The following is a 13,224-nucleotide window of genomic DNA, read 5'->3' as shown; positions in this document are numbered from 1 at the left end:
GAACAGTACTTTACCAGTAGGATAATTTATATGCACCATATAGATTGATTTTGGCAATTATATTTTACAATTTAAGCTCTGAATAGAGATAAAAAGCTGCCTTTGAACATGTATAAAAGAGTTTGTTGCTTTATTTAACTCTGAAAATGGCTTAAAGTATCCAAAAAAAACAACAAAAGTGTTTGAGTTTCTGTTTCATTTGAACAATCTTTAAACATAATTTTTAAATGTTAAATAAATGTTTTTCTTTTAAAAATACAAGGATTATCCATATATATCTACAGTGGCCCTGAAGATGCCAACAAATCACTTGATGGAAATGCATTTTAAAGATCACAATATCACAAAAACGAAACAAAACAACATTGCATTTTAGAAATAAAATATATATATATATATATATATATATATAACATCCAAAACACAATTCCAAAAAATAACATATTTCAGAAAACTTAATTAATTTCTAGAGCTCAAAATGTATAAACCAGTCAATTTTTTGTCATTTGTACTTCAGGGCCACCGTACATATTTTTAATAAAGGAATAATTGACACGTTACAATTTTTTTTCTTCTTTTTTCTTCAGAATTCTTCCTGGAGCTGCTAGAGAACACGGAGAGATCGCTCAATGAGATGTTCTTGAGGACTTACGGCAAGCCTTACATGCAGAACGCCGAGGTTTTCGTCAACCTGTTTGCTGAGCTGAAGCGCTATTACACAGGAGGGAACGTTAACCTGGAGGAGATGCTTAATGACTTTTGGTCGCAGCTTCTGGAGCGCATGTTCATGCTGCTGAACTCCCAGTATGTCATCACAGAGGACTATCTGGAGTGTATCATCAAGTACGCCGATCAGCTGAAGCCCTTTGGAGATGTGCCCAAGAAACTCAAGGTTCAGGTTACCCGAGCTTTCATCGCTGCACGCACATTTGTCCAGGGGCTCTATGTTGGCCGGGAGGTAGCGAAGAGAGTATCAAAGGTAAAACATTTTACTTTTTGAATAAATAAACAGAATAAATGTGTCAAATCCTCAGGTGTTTCAATGAAAAACTCCACCATGTGACTATGACTGATGTTGTGTCTATGGGTGCATGTCGTCTGGATATTTGGGGTTCACAGTGGCTCATTTAGACGCCATCTAATAAAAAGTGCACAGCTCTGGTGCCCTGACAATGAAAGAGGAGAAAAGACATTACTTTTCTCACTGTTTATTGCTCTCTTGACTTGTATTAGTTCACCCAGCATACACAAGCCATTAATCACGCCACAGCTGTAGTTTTTCTATTTGATGCAATGTAATGTTTCTGCAGCTTCGAGTGTCTCTCTCAGCTCTTGGAGAGCTCTGATCGTGTTGAAAGTTGGATTAAAGCGAAAGCAAAAGGCTTGGATTTAGTCACACTCTGAAAAAAAAAAAACAAAGCTGTTCCCGTTTTGCATCTTGGAGGCTGAGATGTGCACAGATTCACTTCACTGAGAGCCACTCTGCACTTGTGCGTCTCATGTAATCAGTTTGATTCAATTATCAACCCTGTGATAAATATTTATGCAGCCTCTTTTCAAAGTAACCAGAAGCCAATGAAAATACAGAAACCTTCATCAATCAGACACGCGGAGCAAAAAGGAGCAGAGGATGCCGTTCTCCTTCATCAAATCCCGCGTTGATTCATCATCACCACACCTCAGCCAGGGAAGATTAGAAACGTCTTCACTGCAGCCTCCCTCACACCAATTATACAGACTTGGCTCATTTAGTAAGCAGTCACAGAGGATGTGTTGTTAGTACGTGTTTACTGGGTTACTCCCGTGTTTCTTACAGGACGAGCTGGCATGTCCCCGCTTCACCTCTTGACATTTCAGTGAGATCCAGGTCATGTGTCGGGGGCTGCAGCCCTTTGATCCCCCGGGTATAAACTCATCGTGACAGGTCGAGTGTAAGCATAATGAAAAAGGACACCCTGAGAGCGGTGTCAGCTTTGCAGTACTTTTAAATGTGACGCTTATTGCTGCTGGTGTATGCCGAGTGATCAGTTAAGCTTGTGTAGGAGCAGAGATTAAGAAATCAGTGACAAACACAACCTTTTTGGAAGATTAAAAACTTAATCTCAGTAAATTATTTGGGTCATTAGCATGTTTGTGGTTTATTTTCTTCCATTTTTATTTATTAAAAAATATGTTGTTAACAATTACTTCTTGTGTGAAAGTGTCATTAAAACTCTTTATAAATAATATTGTTAGACTTAATATAAACCTATTAATATTAATAGATTTTACAAAAGTAAGTCCCAATTCATTTGATTTTGAGGATCTACTGATACTTTGAATAAATAGTAAATATAAATAAGTATACAAATAAATAATAAAATAATCTTAAAATCGACAGGGAGTGTAATATTCTCCCTTCTTCTGGTTTTAGTCAAAAGGCGTGTAGCCGCGTTCTGGACCAGCTGGACCCGATTACCCGTGTTTTTCTTCACTCCAGAGAGAAGTGCTTAACACACGTCTGATCTAGACATTATAAAAGCATGGATTAAGATTTCACTATTGGCTCTGGATAGAAGGGTCTGAGTTGGGAAGTTTTGCAGAAATTATAGAAGGAAGTCAAGTTATCTAGTTTGTAGGTGCTTCAAAACTAATATTTGTATGTAAATCAGGACTGTCAACGTAAATGCGTATTAAATGATTATAAAAAAAAAACAAAAAAAAACACGTTAATAATTATTAATGCTAATGAATTACACTTTGTGAAGCAACCGTCTTCCATTTCGCGTCGGACGATCAGGCATGCGTACATTTCTGATAATGCACACTTCGCAGAGGATTATCCCACTTACAAAAGAAATAAATATTCCCTCGACTTTAGTGCTTTATTCTTGTTTTTTCCCGTTTAGATTGCTACAGTTACAAATTTTTTCTACAGACGCACAATTCTTTTCCACAGTTACAAAACTTTACAGACGCACAAATGTTTGATTACACATACAACCCTTTTTTAAAATTATTATTACTTCAGAGGGCATATTTCTTTTTACAGTTACATTTTTTTTCTTACAGATGCACAATACTTTTGTCACCATTATAAAACTTCACATATATGTGACCGGAACTTCTTTTTTAAGCATTTATCTACACCCAGCAGCCAATCAGAATCGAGTATTCACCTCTGCCACGGTATAAATTCAAGTGTAGAAACACAATGTTTGCTTTTTTATGTCAGCATCTTTGTTTCCTTGGAGTAAAATTGCAGACATAAAAGTTTTTACAGTTCTGCTCATCTTACTGTTTATGTGTTTTTTTTTGCACACATATTACACTTCTGGGATATCAGAGTTAACACTTGTATATAAAAAAATAAAAAAAAACATACACAAAGGTGAGCTTTGTCCTGAAGGTGGTTGATGGTTTAATTCTGCATTAGCCGTTGCTGTAAAGTCTGAAGTGTTAACATTTTAGCAGACTGCTCCTATAATATTATCGTCTCATGGGCCAGATCTAAAAGCTGCTACCTCGCTCATCACACGACAGATGGTTATATCGGCTCCCAGCCCACTGCTGATAATTATCTTAATATTGACGTTTGCTGATCATGTTTATATTCACTATAATTGTTAATAAATCAGTCTCGACATCTCATTGACTTGCTCTGGGGAAAAAAAAACAAAAAAAAAAATGTTTTTTGGGCGTTCAGATGCTTGGATACTTTTAGTTTAAGTGTAATGAATTTGTGACATGAAAGCCTCTGCTCATTCATTGGCCTTGCATGAGAATCATTTCTGTGAGAGCATTTTTTTTTCCTTTCAATATGATCCAGTAAAATTGGCCGTGAAGGTCTTTCGGAGGCACAACTAACCATTTTAAGACAGTTTGGTGTCGTGACCACATGAGTCAACTACCATGAAAGCCCTCAGAGGCAGGGAGGGGCTGCATGGGGGCTTGTCTAAGACGCATTCATCTACTCTCATAATACAGAATTCTGTTTTTTTATTTTTAGGTATCAGTATTTTTGCTTGACATAAAGGGTTCTTTTTTAATTCAGACAGAAAGCAGGAACATTAAGAATAAAAAATAACAAAACAAATAAAAAGGCAAACAAAAAGCTAGACCTCTGATTGGAAACTAGAAGTTCACACAACTCGTGTGTTAAAGTAAAAGCCTGGCAGATAGCAGCTGAATATCAGGAGATAATAACAGAGAGGATGAGAAAACAGGCAGCAGGTGTGATAATTAAACTCAGGCCAGGTGTGAATGATTAACACGCATCAGAGTGGAACAAAAAAAAAAAAAAAACTTGATCAAATATAGAAACCAAACAAATTCTAACACACAGGGATGACTGCTCATCCTAAAATAAGCATGAAAAGTAGACAGATGTGTGAAGTATCACTGCCACTTACTAAAATGACAAACACCTGTCAAACAGACAGTCTGCATTGAAGCAAAAGAAAAATGACACCTGGAAATCACTGGAAATTAAAAAAAAAGCAATAAATAAGTGTTGAGGGAAATTTTTTACTGTTATTTATTTTTTTGGGAAAAGTGAACGACTAATCATGTGTTTGATATTTACCATTTACAGTTTCTGACTCAAAAGTACACAATTATAGAGAGAAAATAGTATCTAATTTGTGTATGCGTAATGCTTGATTTGTAACCCATACAATGCAATTGTGTATTCACATGTACAAAAATTACAAAATAAAAAAGAAATTAAAAAATGTACAATTTTAAATTACAACAGCTTAAAACTAACTACACACACAAATCTTTAAAAAGTATGCACAAATCACCTGTTATGCACACACAAAAACACACAAATCTGATTTGAGACTCTTTTTACATCTCCAAGATTCATGTATAAATGAGTCGTTTAAATGCTGCTAGAATGTTGGGTCATTGTTGGCCGATTTGAACTTAGATTGTGAATAATATCTGGCGAAAACTTAGCATTTTCCTGCTTTCTTAAACAAATATGCCCAACAATTAATATAAAAAGTCTAAATATGCCTTTTCAAAGCATGTTTTTTATTTTGTAATTTTTCTGTTGTGAATACACAATTGCAAGTACACAAAGTTATGCACAAAAGGTATTGTTTGAGTTACAAATCAAAGAATTTGGCACACACAAATCCAAAGTTACACACAAACATGGCGTAACTTTGGATTTGTGTGTGCTTATTTTTTTTTATTTGTGCATGCGTAATTCCTGATTTGTGCATAACTTTGGATTTGTTTGTGCGTGATTCTAGATTTGTATCTTATACAATGTATTTTGTACATAACTTTGTGTACTTGCAACTGTGTATTCACATGTACAAAAATTGCAAATTTCAAAAAGGTGCTTTAAAAATGCACATTTAGGGTTTTTTATAATAATTACTGAGTATATTTGTTTAAGATAGAGGGAAAATATCAAGTTTCCACAGATAATATTTACAATCTAAGCTGCTGAAAAGAAAACTCTGATGACCAAGCATTTGAGTAGCATTTTATCACTTATGGATGAATCTGTTTTTTCATGGAGACATGAAAAGAGTCTTAAATCAGATTTGTGTGTAAATGTGGTTTTGTGTAACGAGCAATTTGTGTGTAGTTTTTAAAGATTTGTGTGTAGTTAGTTTTTTAAGCTGTTTTTTTATTTGTTTATGTGTCAATTGTATTTTTTTATTTAATATTTTTTTTACTTATGCACAAATGTATTGTATGAGTTTCAAATCAAGAATCATGCACACACAAATCCAAAGTTATGCACAAATCAACAATTACGCATGCACAAATGGCAATGATACTATTTTCTCTCCATACATTTTCTCTCCTTACAAAATCCGTCTTTGTGGTGGAGAACACGTAACTGACCACAAGGCTGCTATAAATATTTATGGTACAAATCTCTAACTTTTAAATCTTTGATGTTTGAGCTGGATCTGGAATATAATGAAGCCCTTGGGTTTTGAAGGTTTCTTTAGAATATGTCCACATGTATGGGGCCAATTAACTCAAACTGTGACTGCATTTACATAAACGCCAATATACCAGTTTGGTCTCAAACAAGACGCCGTCTTGTCCACATGCGTTGCTTCTGAATGACAGATGGAATTGGGTCATACACGGGAGAGTGAAGCTCCGGCAGAGGCTTTCCCTTCGGTCTGTATGTTTTAGCTCTGTTGACTTTGTCCAAAGTGTGCAGATCTGGACATGAATGGAGTGCTAATGAGTCTCATGACTTCACTTGGAGAATTTATAAATGTTTATGGAATCAACCCAATGAACTTGTCTACTTAAAGAGAACCTTGAAACCCTAAAAAGCATATAGGTGATCGTTTTCATGCCATACCTCCTCCTAAGGACCGGTTATATGGAATATGGTGTTTACTTCCTGTAATTTTAGGGAGGAAAAAAGTATCCTGCATATCCCAAAATGACAAATGTCTGATAATCATAGATTTTTTTTGCAATTTATAATTGAAGATTATTTAGAATTAAATTAGAATAGGTCAACCCTAATCTTCAAATGAGACCAATCATCTGGTATTGTCAAAATTATTGTGAACTTTTATACAGAAAACGTAATTTTAACATGTTGCTTAGAAGAAATTCATAATTAGGAATTGTAACTATGTTCCTCAAACATGTCTGTCTTTTGCATCTCTTCCCGCACAATTCTTGTTATCATCACAAAGATCAGCTGAAGCTCTGAATGTGTGTCGGCTCGTTTCTGATGTCTCAGCCGCTGATAAATCCAGTGTGTTTGCCACATGCGGGTCTCATCACGGCGATCAGCAGCTCCTCCCTCGGCCTTTCTTTCTGCAGAAACAGAACACAAACCACAGCCAGAACAGAGAAACCAACCTCTGGGTCGTCACACCTTCACGCCCTCGTGTTGCAGGAATCGTCAGTGAGACAAAGACAGACGTGTTAGACAACTGTAATGTGATGGTGACCTATGAAAGTAAACAGTGACTGATTGCAAAGCAGCTGCAACAACAACAAAGAGGCAATCTTCAGCTATCAGCATGTCAGCCTTGTTCTCATCCAAGTTTGGGATCTTAATCAGTATTTATTTTCTGGAATCCACTTGACTCGATGCTGGATGACATGTGGAGATGTGAATAGGGATGCCAACCTGAATCTGCAACAGTTATACCCCATTTTTTCTATTTTGAAATGTTACAAATGTCATTTAGAGTTTGTCTGAATTCCTTATGAACCAAAAAGGTTGTAAATATATGTAAATACACTCGGTGGCCACTTCATTAGGTACCTATTTCTAGTATGGAGTTGGACCCCCCTTGCCTTAGAACTGCATTAATCCTTCATGGCAAAGATTCAACAATATACTGGAAACTTTCATTAGAGAGTTTACTCCATGAAAGCCTCCTCAACATCATATTTTGAAAATCTACCCAAAGTTTTTAGTTTAAGTTTAGATTCTCTCTAAAAACAAATCTAAATCTTTCTCAATTGTTTTTCTTTATGACTGAATTCACACATTGACAAGTATTATTTCTTTATTTCTGAAAGAATGTGTGAGAAATGCTGGCCTTGTACCACAGCTAGTCTTCACAGTTCCATCTTACTGTGACTAAAAAAGAAGCAAAAGTTTCCTGTGGAAAAAGGCGTTTTGTTTAGTGCGTCAGCAAATGTTGCTCTTTACTGACCAATGCATACTTTGCAAACCCTGTAGCTGTAAACTCTGTGGAGGATTATTTATACATGTTCTCTCTTTGATTTTGCAAATGGTGTGAGCTTTGATGCTTCATCATTCAGCTCGTAATAAAAAAAGGAAAACTGCTCGCCTGCTCTGCTTGAGAGCCTTTCCCAGTTATATTTAAATAAACCAAAGTGTGGAATGAAGCATTTGAAAACTTCTACAGCTTCTTCCTTATCAATAAGAGGGGTTACTAAATAGTTAAAATTGGTTGAATTATAACAAATATTATGTTGGACTATAAAAATAAGGAAGAATAGGGAAAAAGAAGAGAAAATAACGAAAAAAATGTATATAGAAGAAAAACAAGTTGAATGCTTAAACCAATGAAGCTAAATAAATATGTATTTATTTAAATTGCTAACATTGAACCCACCACTGCAAGGGAAAAGTCATTTATTTTTTTACTTTTTAACACTTGATATGTTGCAAAAGACACCAATAATAAAGCCACAAACACACTGGTTATGTGTGGTGTCTCCAAGAACGAACTGAGCACTGGTTCTTGTGCTAGCTTACCTTGGACCTTAAACCTTTGATATATCATAAAGTGAAATTGAAATTTGTGACCTCTGCATGAAAAATTTAAATATCTGTGAACCACATGGGTGCAACATGTGCTGAGCATTAGCAGGACGATACATGATGTTAAACTCCACGGACTGAGAACCAGCACTATCACTTTTTTTTTTTAATTGCACAGCACCTAAAGTCAAAGGTTTTTTGCTTGAACAATAAAATATTTAAATAACTCAATGATTAGGATACTCCTGCATAACAGTGATTTGAAAGAAATCTTATATTTAGTCACCAGAAATGCTTGATGTAATGTACCTTTTTAAAATCTGCGATTAAATCAACCTCAGATCTCGTATGAGCGGCTCACACACTGACGACTGCTGTTACACTCTGCGCCCCTGCAGGTAAATGGAACTCCAGCTTGTCTCCGGGCTCTGACGAAAATGCTGTACTGCCCGTTCTGTCAGGGGATGCCAGCAGTCAAACCCTGCAAGAACTACTGCCTTAATGTGATGAAGGGCTGCCTGGCCAATCAAGCGGATCTGAATCCAGAGTGGAACCAATACATTGGTGAGTTTTACTAAACATTAATGATTTCCACATCAACCAATCTGGTTTCTTCTTTCCCATCACATGTATGTGATTGTTTTTCTTTGTATTTCTACTCACTTTAATCAAAATTCTCTTGGAAAACTAAATAGTTGGCTAAAATTCTTGAACACAGATTTCAAAGATTATGTTTGACATCAAACAATGTAATCAGCGAACAGCTGTAACATGATCAATTTCTATGCAAAAGGAAAGTGTTTTATATATTTTTTTACATTCATCTGAATTAAAGCACAAAAGTCACTGGCCACAGATGGAGAGTTTTTCCGATTATGCACAGACACTCTTAAACATATCCAGTTAGTTCCTGTTTCTGCAACACTTCTTTATTTAGAATATGACATACAATTAAGTTTCTCATAAATCACAGTTGGAAAAATGTTATCATGTGCTGCATTTGGATGTTATTTCGCCTTTACAACATCTTATTTCTTGAGTTCTGTTTTGGCTCATTTTTTCTTCCTTTCTGACTTGATCCATGAAAAGATTTTATTCATGGGATTCTGCTCTCCTGCTGGGGTAAATGGTGACTGGTACTAGGGGATAACGGCCCTGCAAGGAATGTCAAGCTTCATAAGAACAAGCTTAACCAAAACTTGTCAGCTGAGAAGCACAAAATGGAAATAACATTATTTTTGATACTTTCTAAACATTTGACCAAGCATGGGTAATCTATATAACCAGGAAGACCTCTTTAGTTAGGAAAAACTGAAGCCTAAATGAGCAGGGGTCTGAAAACAGTCAACTTGATTATTGTAAAGCTATTTTTCTTTCCTATACTGGCAGGTATATGATTATGAAAGCTATTTTAAACTGTCAAATTAAGTTTCAATGCACAGTGTTGCTATAAAGCAGGTGAACATCAGAGAGGATTACACAGCTCTTTACAATTAGGATATCTATCCTTTAAATAAAGCGGCTTAATCCTTTCTGGGTTGCTGGAGCCTATCCTAATTACTATTGGGTGAAAGTGGCGTATACCTTGGACCAGTCACCAGTCTGTCACAGGATGACATACTGACATTCACATCTAAGGCTGCATTCACACCGGGCATGTGGCACAAATGTTTGTTGCTACCCGATACCTGCAGGTACTTACAGCAGGAATGTTGAAGCGGTGCAAAACTCACAAATCTTGCTCCATACTTTTTCCGTCACAGCTTTATTCCTTTTTTTTTAAATACTTGGCGCCATATAAGTCTGGCCAAGCACAAACCAGAATTATTAATTTCTCCTTCATTTTCATTCAATTCCTTGAATAAAAAAATGACGATACTCAAAAGTCACTGATTGGTCAAAATTCACCTGGTTTAACTTTCAAGGTGCATTCAATTGCCTCCAATTTTGTACCTAGAGCTTGAAAATGGACTAAAAAACTTCCATAGCAGCACATAGACATTAGATTCCCAGTTGTATGGCAAGCAAAGAGAGTCATAAATCGCCAGGAAAAGCGGCGTAAAGAATGGCGTATTGGCCATCCAAAACACAACGTTTACACATGTTTCAAAGGTAGCACATAAATTACGCCATCTTGTGTTGTCCCACGATAGGCTTAAAAAGCTGCTTTTTATAGACAACCAGAAGTGACTGATAAGCCATTTAGACATTTAATGCAAGCACAACAGCGTTTTTGTCGGCCATAACACAACAAAACAGTGCTTTAGATGTACGGGTTTGAACACGTTAGAACAGCGTTTGGGACGCACAGTTTGAGTGTGATAAAAATGCTGATTTATGCGGCCATGATTTACGTGCTACTTTCCAACGTGCGTAAAAAGCTGCATTTTGAATGGCTAATCCGCTGTTCTTTATATTACTCTTCCTGTTGATTTATGACCCCTTCCACTTGCCATAGGGCACATATATGTGCTATTACGTAAACTTTTTGTCGTCACTTGAATGTGCCTTTTCAAGACCAATGTGAACATAAAGTAAGGGATTATTTGGAGCATTTTTTTACATAGACATGTAGACATGCAAACTCCACCCAGAAAGGTCCCAACAAAGATTCAAACAATTGGCAAACATACATCTGATTATTGATCTGCCAATTCACAGTAATGCTAAGGACGATGAAAAATACTAGGGACTGTTTTTTTCCAAATCATAAAGTATTTAAACTCTTTAAATTAACCATTATATTTTTATTCCTTAGATCCTCTACAAGATATATCATATTTTTTCAAGTAAATAATACTTGATGGGGTTCAGAATAACTTTGTTGGTTTTATTTAAATTTAGCAATCTGTACAGTTTTCTTTCTTGCCCTTCACTGACTTGGTGATGCAGAGATCAAGTGTCTGTGGCAACATACCATCTGCTGCAGAACTTATGGTTTCCCTTGGGACTGAGAACAGTTGTCAGTGGTATATGGCTGTAAATGTAGGTTTAATGACATTGATACAGAAGAGATTTTAATAGATTTCACTAGATGATTAATGCATTTGGAAATTTTCACTTTTTTGTGTTTTTTTTTTTTTTTANGATAAAGTTGAAACAAATTCTCTTTAGATGTATATTCTACCCATAAAATGAAAAAAATCTATTCAACTTAATGTCTGTAAGCAGTCTTCACAAAACAAATACTTGCTGAAAGATATGCGGCAAATTAGGTCTATAACTGGCACAGAACAAAATGGTCCAAGATTAGATGAGTAAGGGATAATACCCGACGAAGTGTGCGTTATGAGAAATTAACGCACGGCGCGGAGGCCTAAACGCGTCGGACGGTTGTCAAACCCTTTGTAATCTAAACTGTGCACCTTGATCACACACCATATCACAACCCCACCTGCATTGTTCCTCAGATCTTACTGAGTCACTTGTTCTTGTTAGCAGTGTAGGAAAGACATCAGGATCCTACAACGCAGCAGACCCTAAAGGTCTGTACAGACAGTTTGTGTGGGATTCTACACCACCTTATTACCTTTAGTCTAGAAGACATTTTGGTCATTTCAAGTTTTTCAACAAATGTATGAGCCCCTTGGCGACTGTAGACCAGTTTTGTTTACATCCTTCTGTATCAAATATGTGCAGCTATTGTGTGAGCAGTTCTATGAGCTCACTCTCATCTAATCAGAGCCAGCAGCTCTGGCTGTGTCCAAGCATGTCAACAGCAGCCCATAGCTTCCTCCAGAGACTGCACTTCTCTCTTTGTCTCTGCTCACCCCGTATACCTTTAGCCTCAAGAACAACTCCTGTACTGTCATTTCCACTAATGCTCAGACGACTTTGCACTTGTGAGACTTGTCATTGGACTAGAGGCTGGGTACAGACTTCTGGTGAACCACTCCGTGTCATGATTTGGACACAGTATTGAAGAAAAAAAATCCGCATGATGCATTATTGCAGGAGTAAGTTGAGAAATCTTTACAGTTTTGTAAAACTAGAGCACTATAGTCTCCACTGTGTTCCTCTGTGCAGCAAATACAGAAGAAATGCATCATTATGGCTTTGTGGCTCTTTTTTTTTTTTTTTTTTTTTTACCAGAACTTTTGCAGAATAACGTAAAACTTTAAAGTCCTACTCCAAACCACTGTAAAAACATTTTCATTTGACTTTTAATTGTGATTAATTGTGATCATTCAAATCCTGTGTCATTGTAAAGGACATAGTTTCTGCAGAGTAGCAGTAGTCACTAGAGCACTTCAGGTGTGGGTGGAACTGGTGGCACGGAGTAATCCCACCTCGATTTTAGGGGTTCAACGGATCAAAACACTCACGGTCCAGATCAAGTTATGATCTTAGAGGCACGGTTTGAATTAATTTTTGGATCAGTTAAAAGGGGGGAAAAAAAAAGGATAAAAAAACAACAATAAAAGTTGTTTTTTTTCTTTTTTTTTTGGCAAAAGCCTCAAAGCATATAAATGCAGTAAAAAATAATATATTTCAAACCATACATGCATACAAATACATAAATTTATATTCACAAAAAATAGATTTCACTATATAAATAAGCCTCAATGTTTGCTAATTAAGGCCTACTAATAAAATAAAATACTAGTAGAATATTTGTATTCAAGATATTCAAAAATATAAATAAAAAAATTCAAGATGTCCATATATAAAAAACAAAGTGCACTATGGTGCATTGCAATGGAAAAAAAGTCAATATATTTAAAGCAAAAAGTATAAAAGGCAACATCATAGCCCAACTCCAATAATCTTTTGATCTGTTGTACAAGCTTTCCCAGCAGTCTTTTGATTACAGTTATCTTTTTTTTTGCTATTGCTAAAATCAAAATACCTGTATTGTCTTCTCCAACATTGTAAACAGAGGGATGATAGGATATCAGCTCTAAAAAAACACTCTCTCCCACTAGCTTACAAGCTAACTTTAGAGGAGCAAGAAAAATGGCGGGAAATATCAAAGCTATCCAGCCGTACAGTGCTAA

At 36.0% G+C, this 13,224-nt stretch overlaps 1 protein-coding gene across 1 annotated transcript in view; it reads left to right on the top strand.

Moving 5' to 3' along the window:
* Positions 1-13,224, top strand: part of gpc6b (glypican 6b) — a 102,400-nt gene that overhangs the window by 46,462 nt on the left and 42,714 nt on the right. Inside the window, exons 3-4 of the mRNA XM_024286706.2 lie at positions 588-979; positions 8,626-8,791. Coding sequence (XP_024142474.1) covers positions 588-979; positions 8,626-8,791 — 558 coding nt within the window. The remainder of the gene's footprint in view (positions 1-587; positions 980-8,625; positions 8,792-13,224) is intronic.

The sequence above is a fragment of the Oryzias melastigma genome, linkage group LG21 (assembly GCF_002922805.2).
Source record: "Oryzias melastigma strain HK-1 linkage group LG21, ASM292280v2, whole genome shotgun sequence".
Classification (NCBI taxonomy): Eukaryota; Metazoa; Chordata; class Actinopteri; order Beloniformes; family Adrianichthyidae; genus Oryzias; species Oryzias melastigma.
The sequence above is the reverse complement of the archived record's forward strand: the minus strand, read 5'-3'. Positions and strand labels throughout refer to the sequence as shown.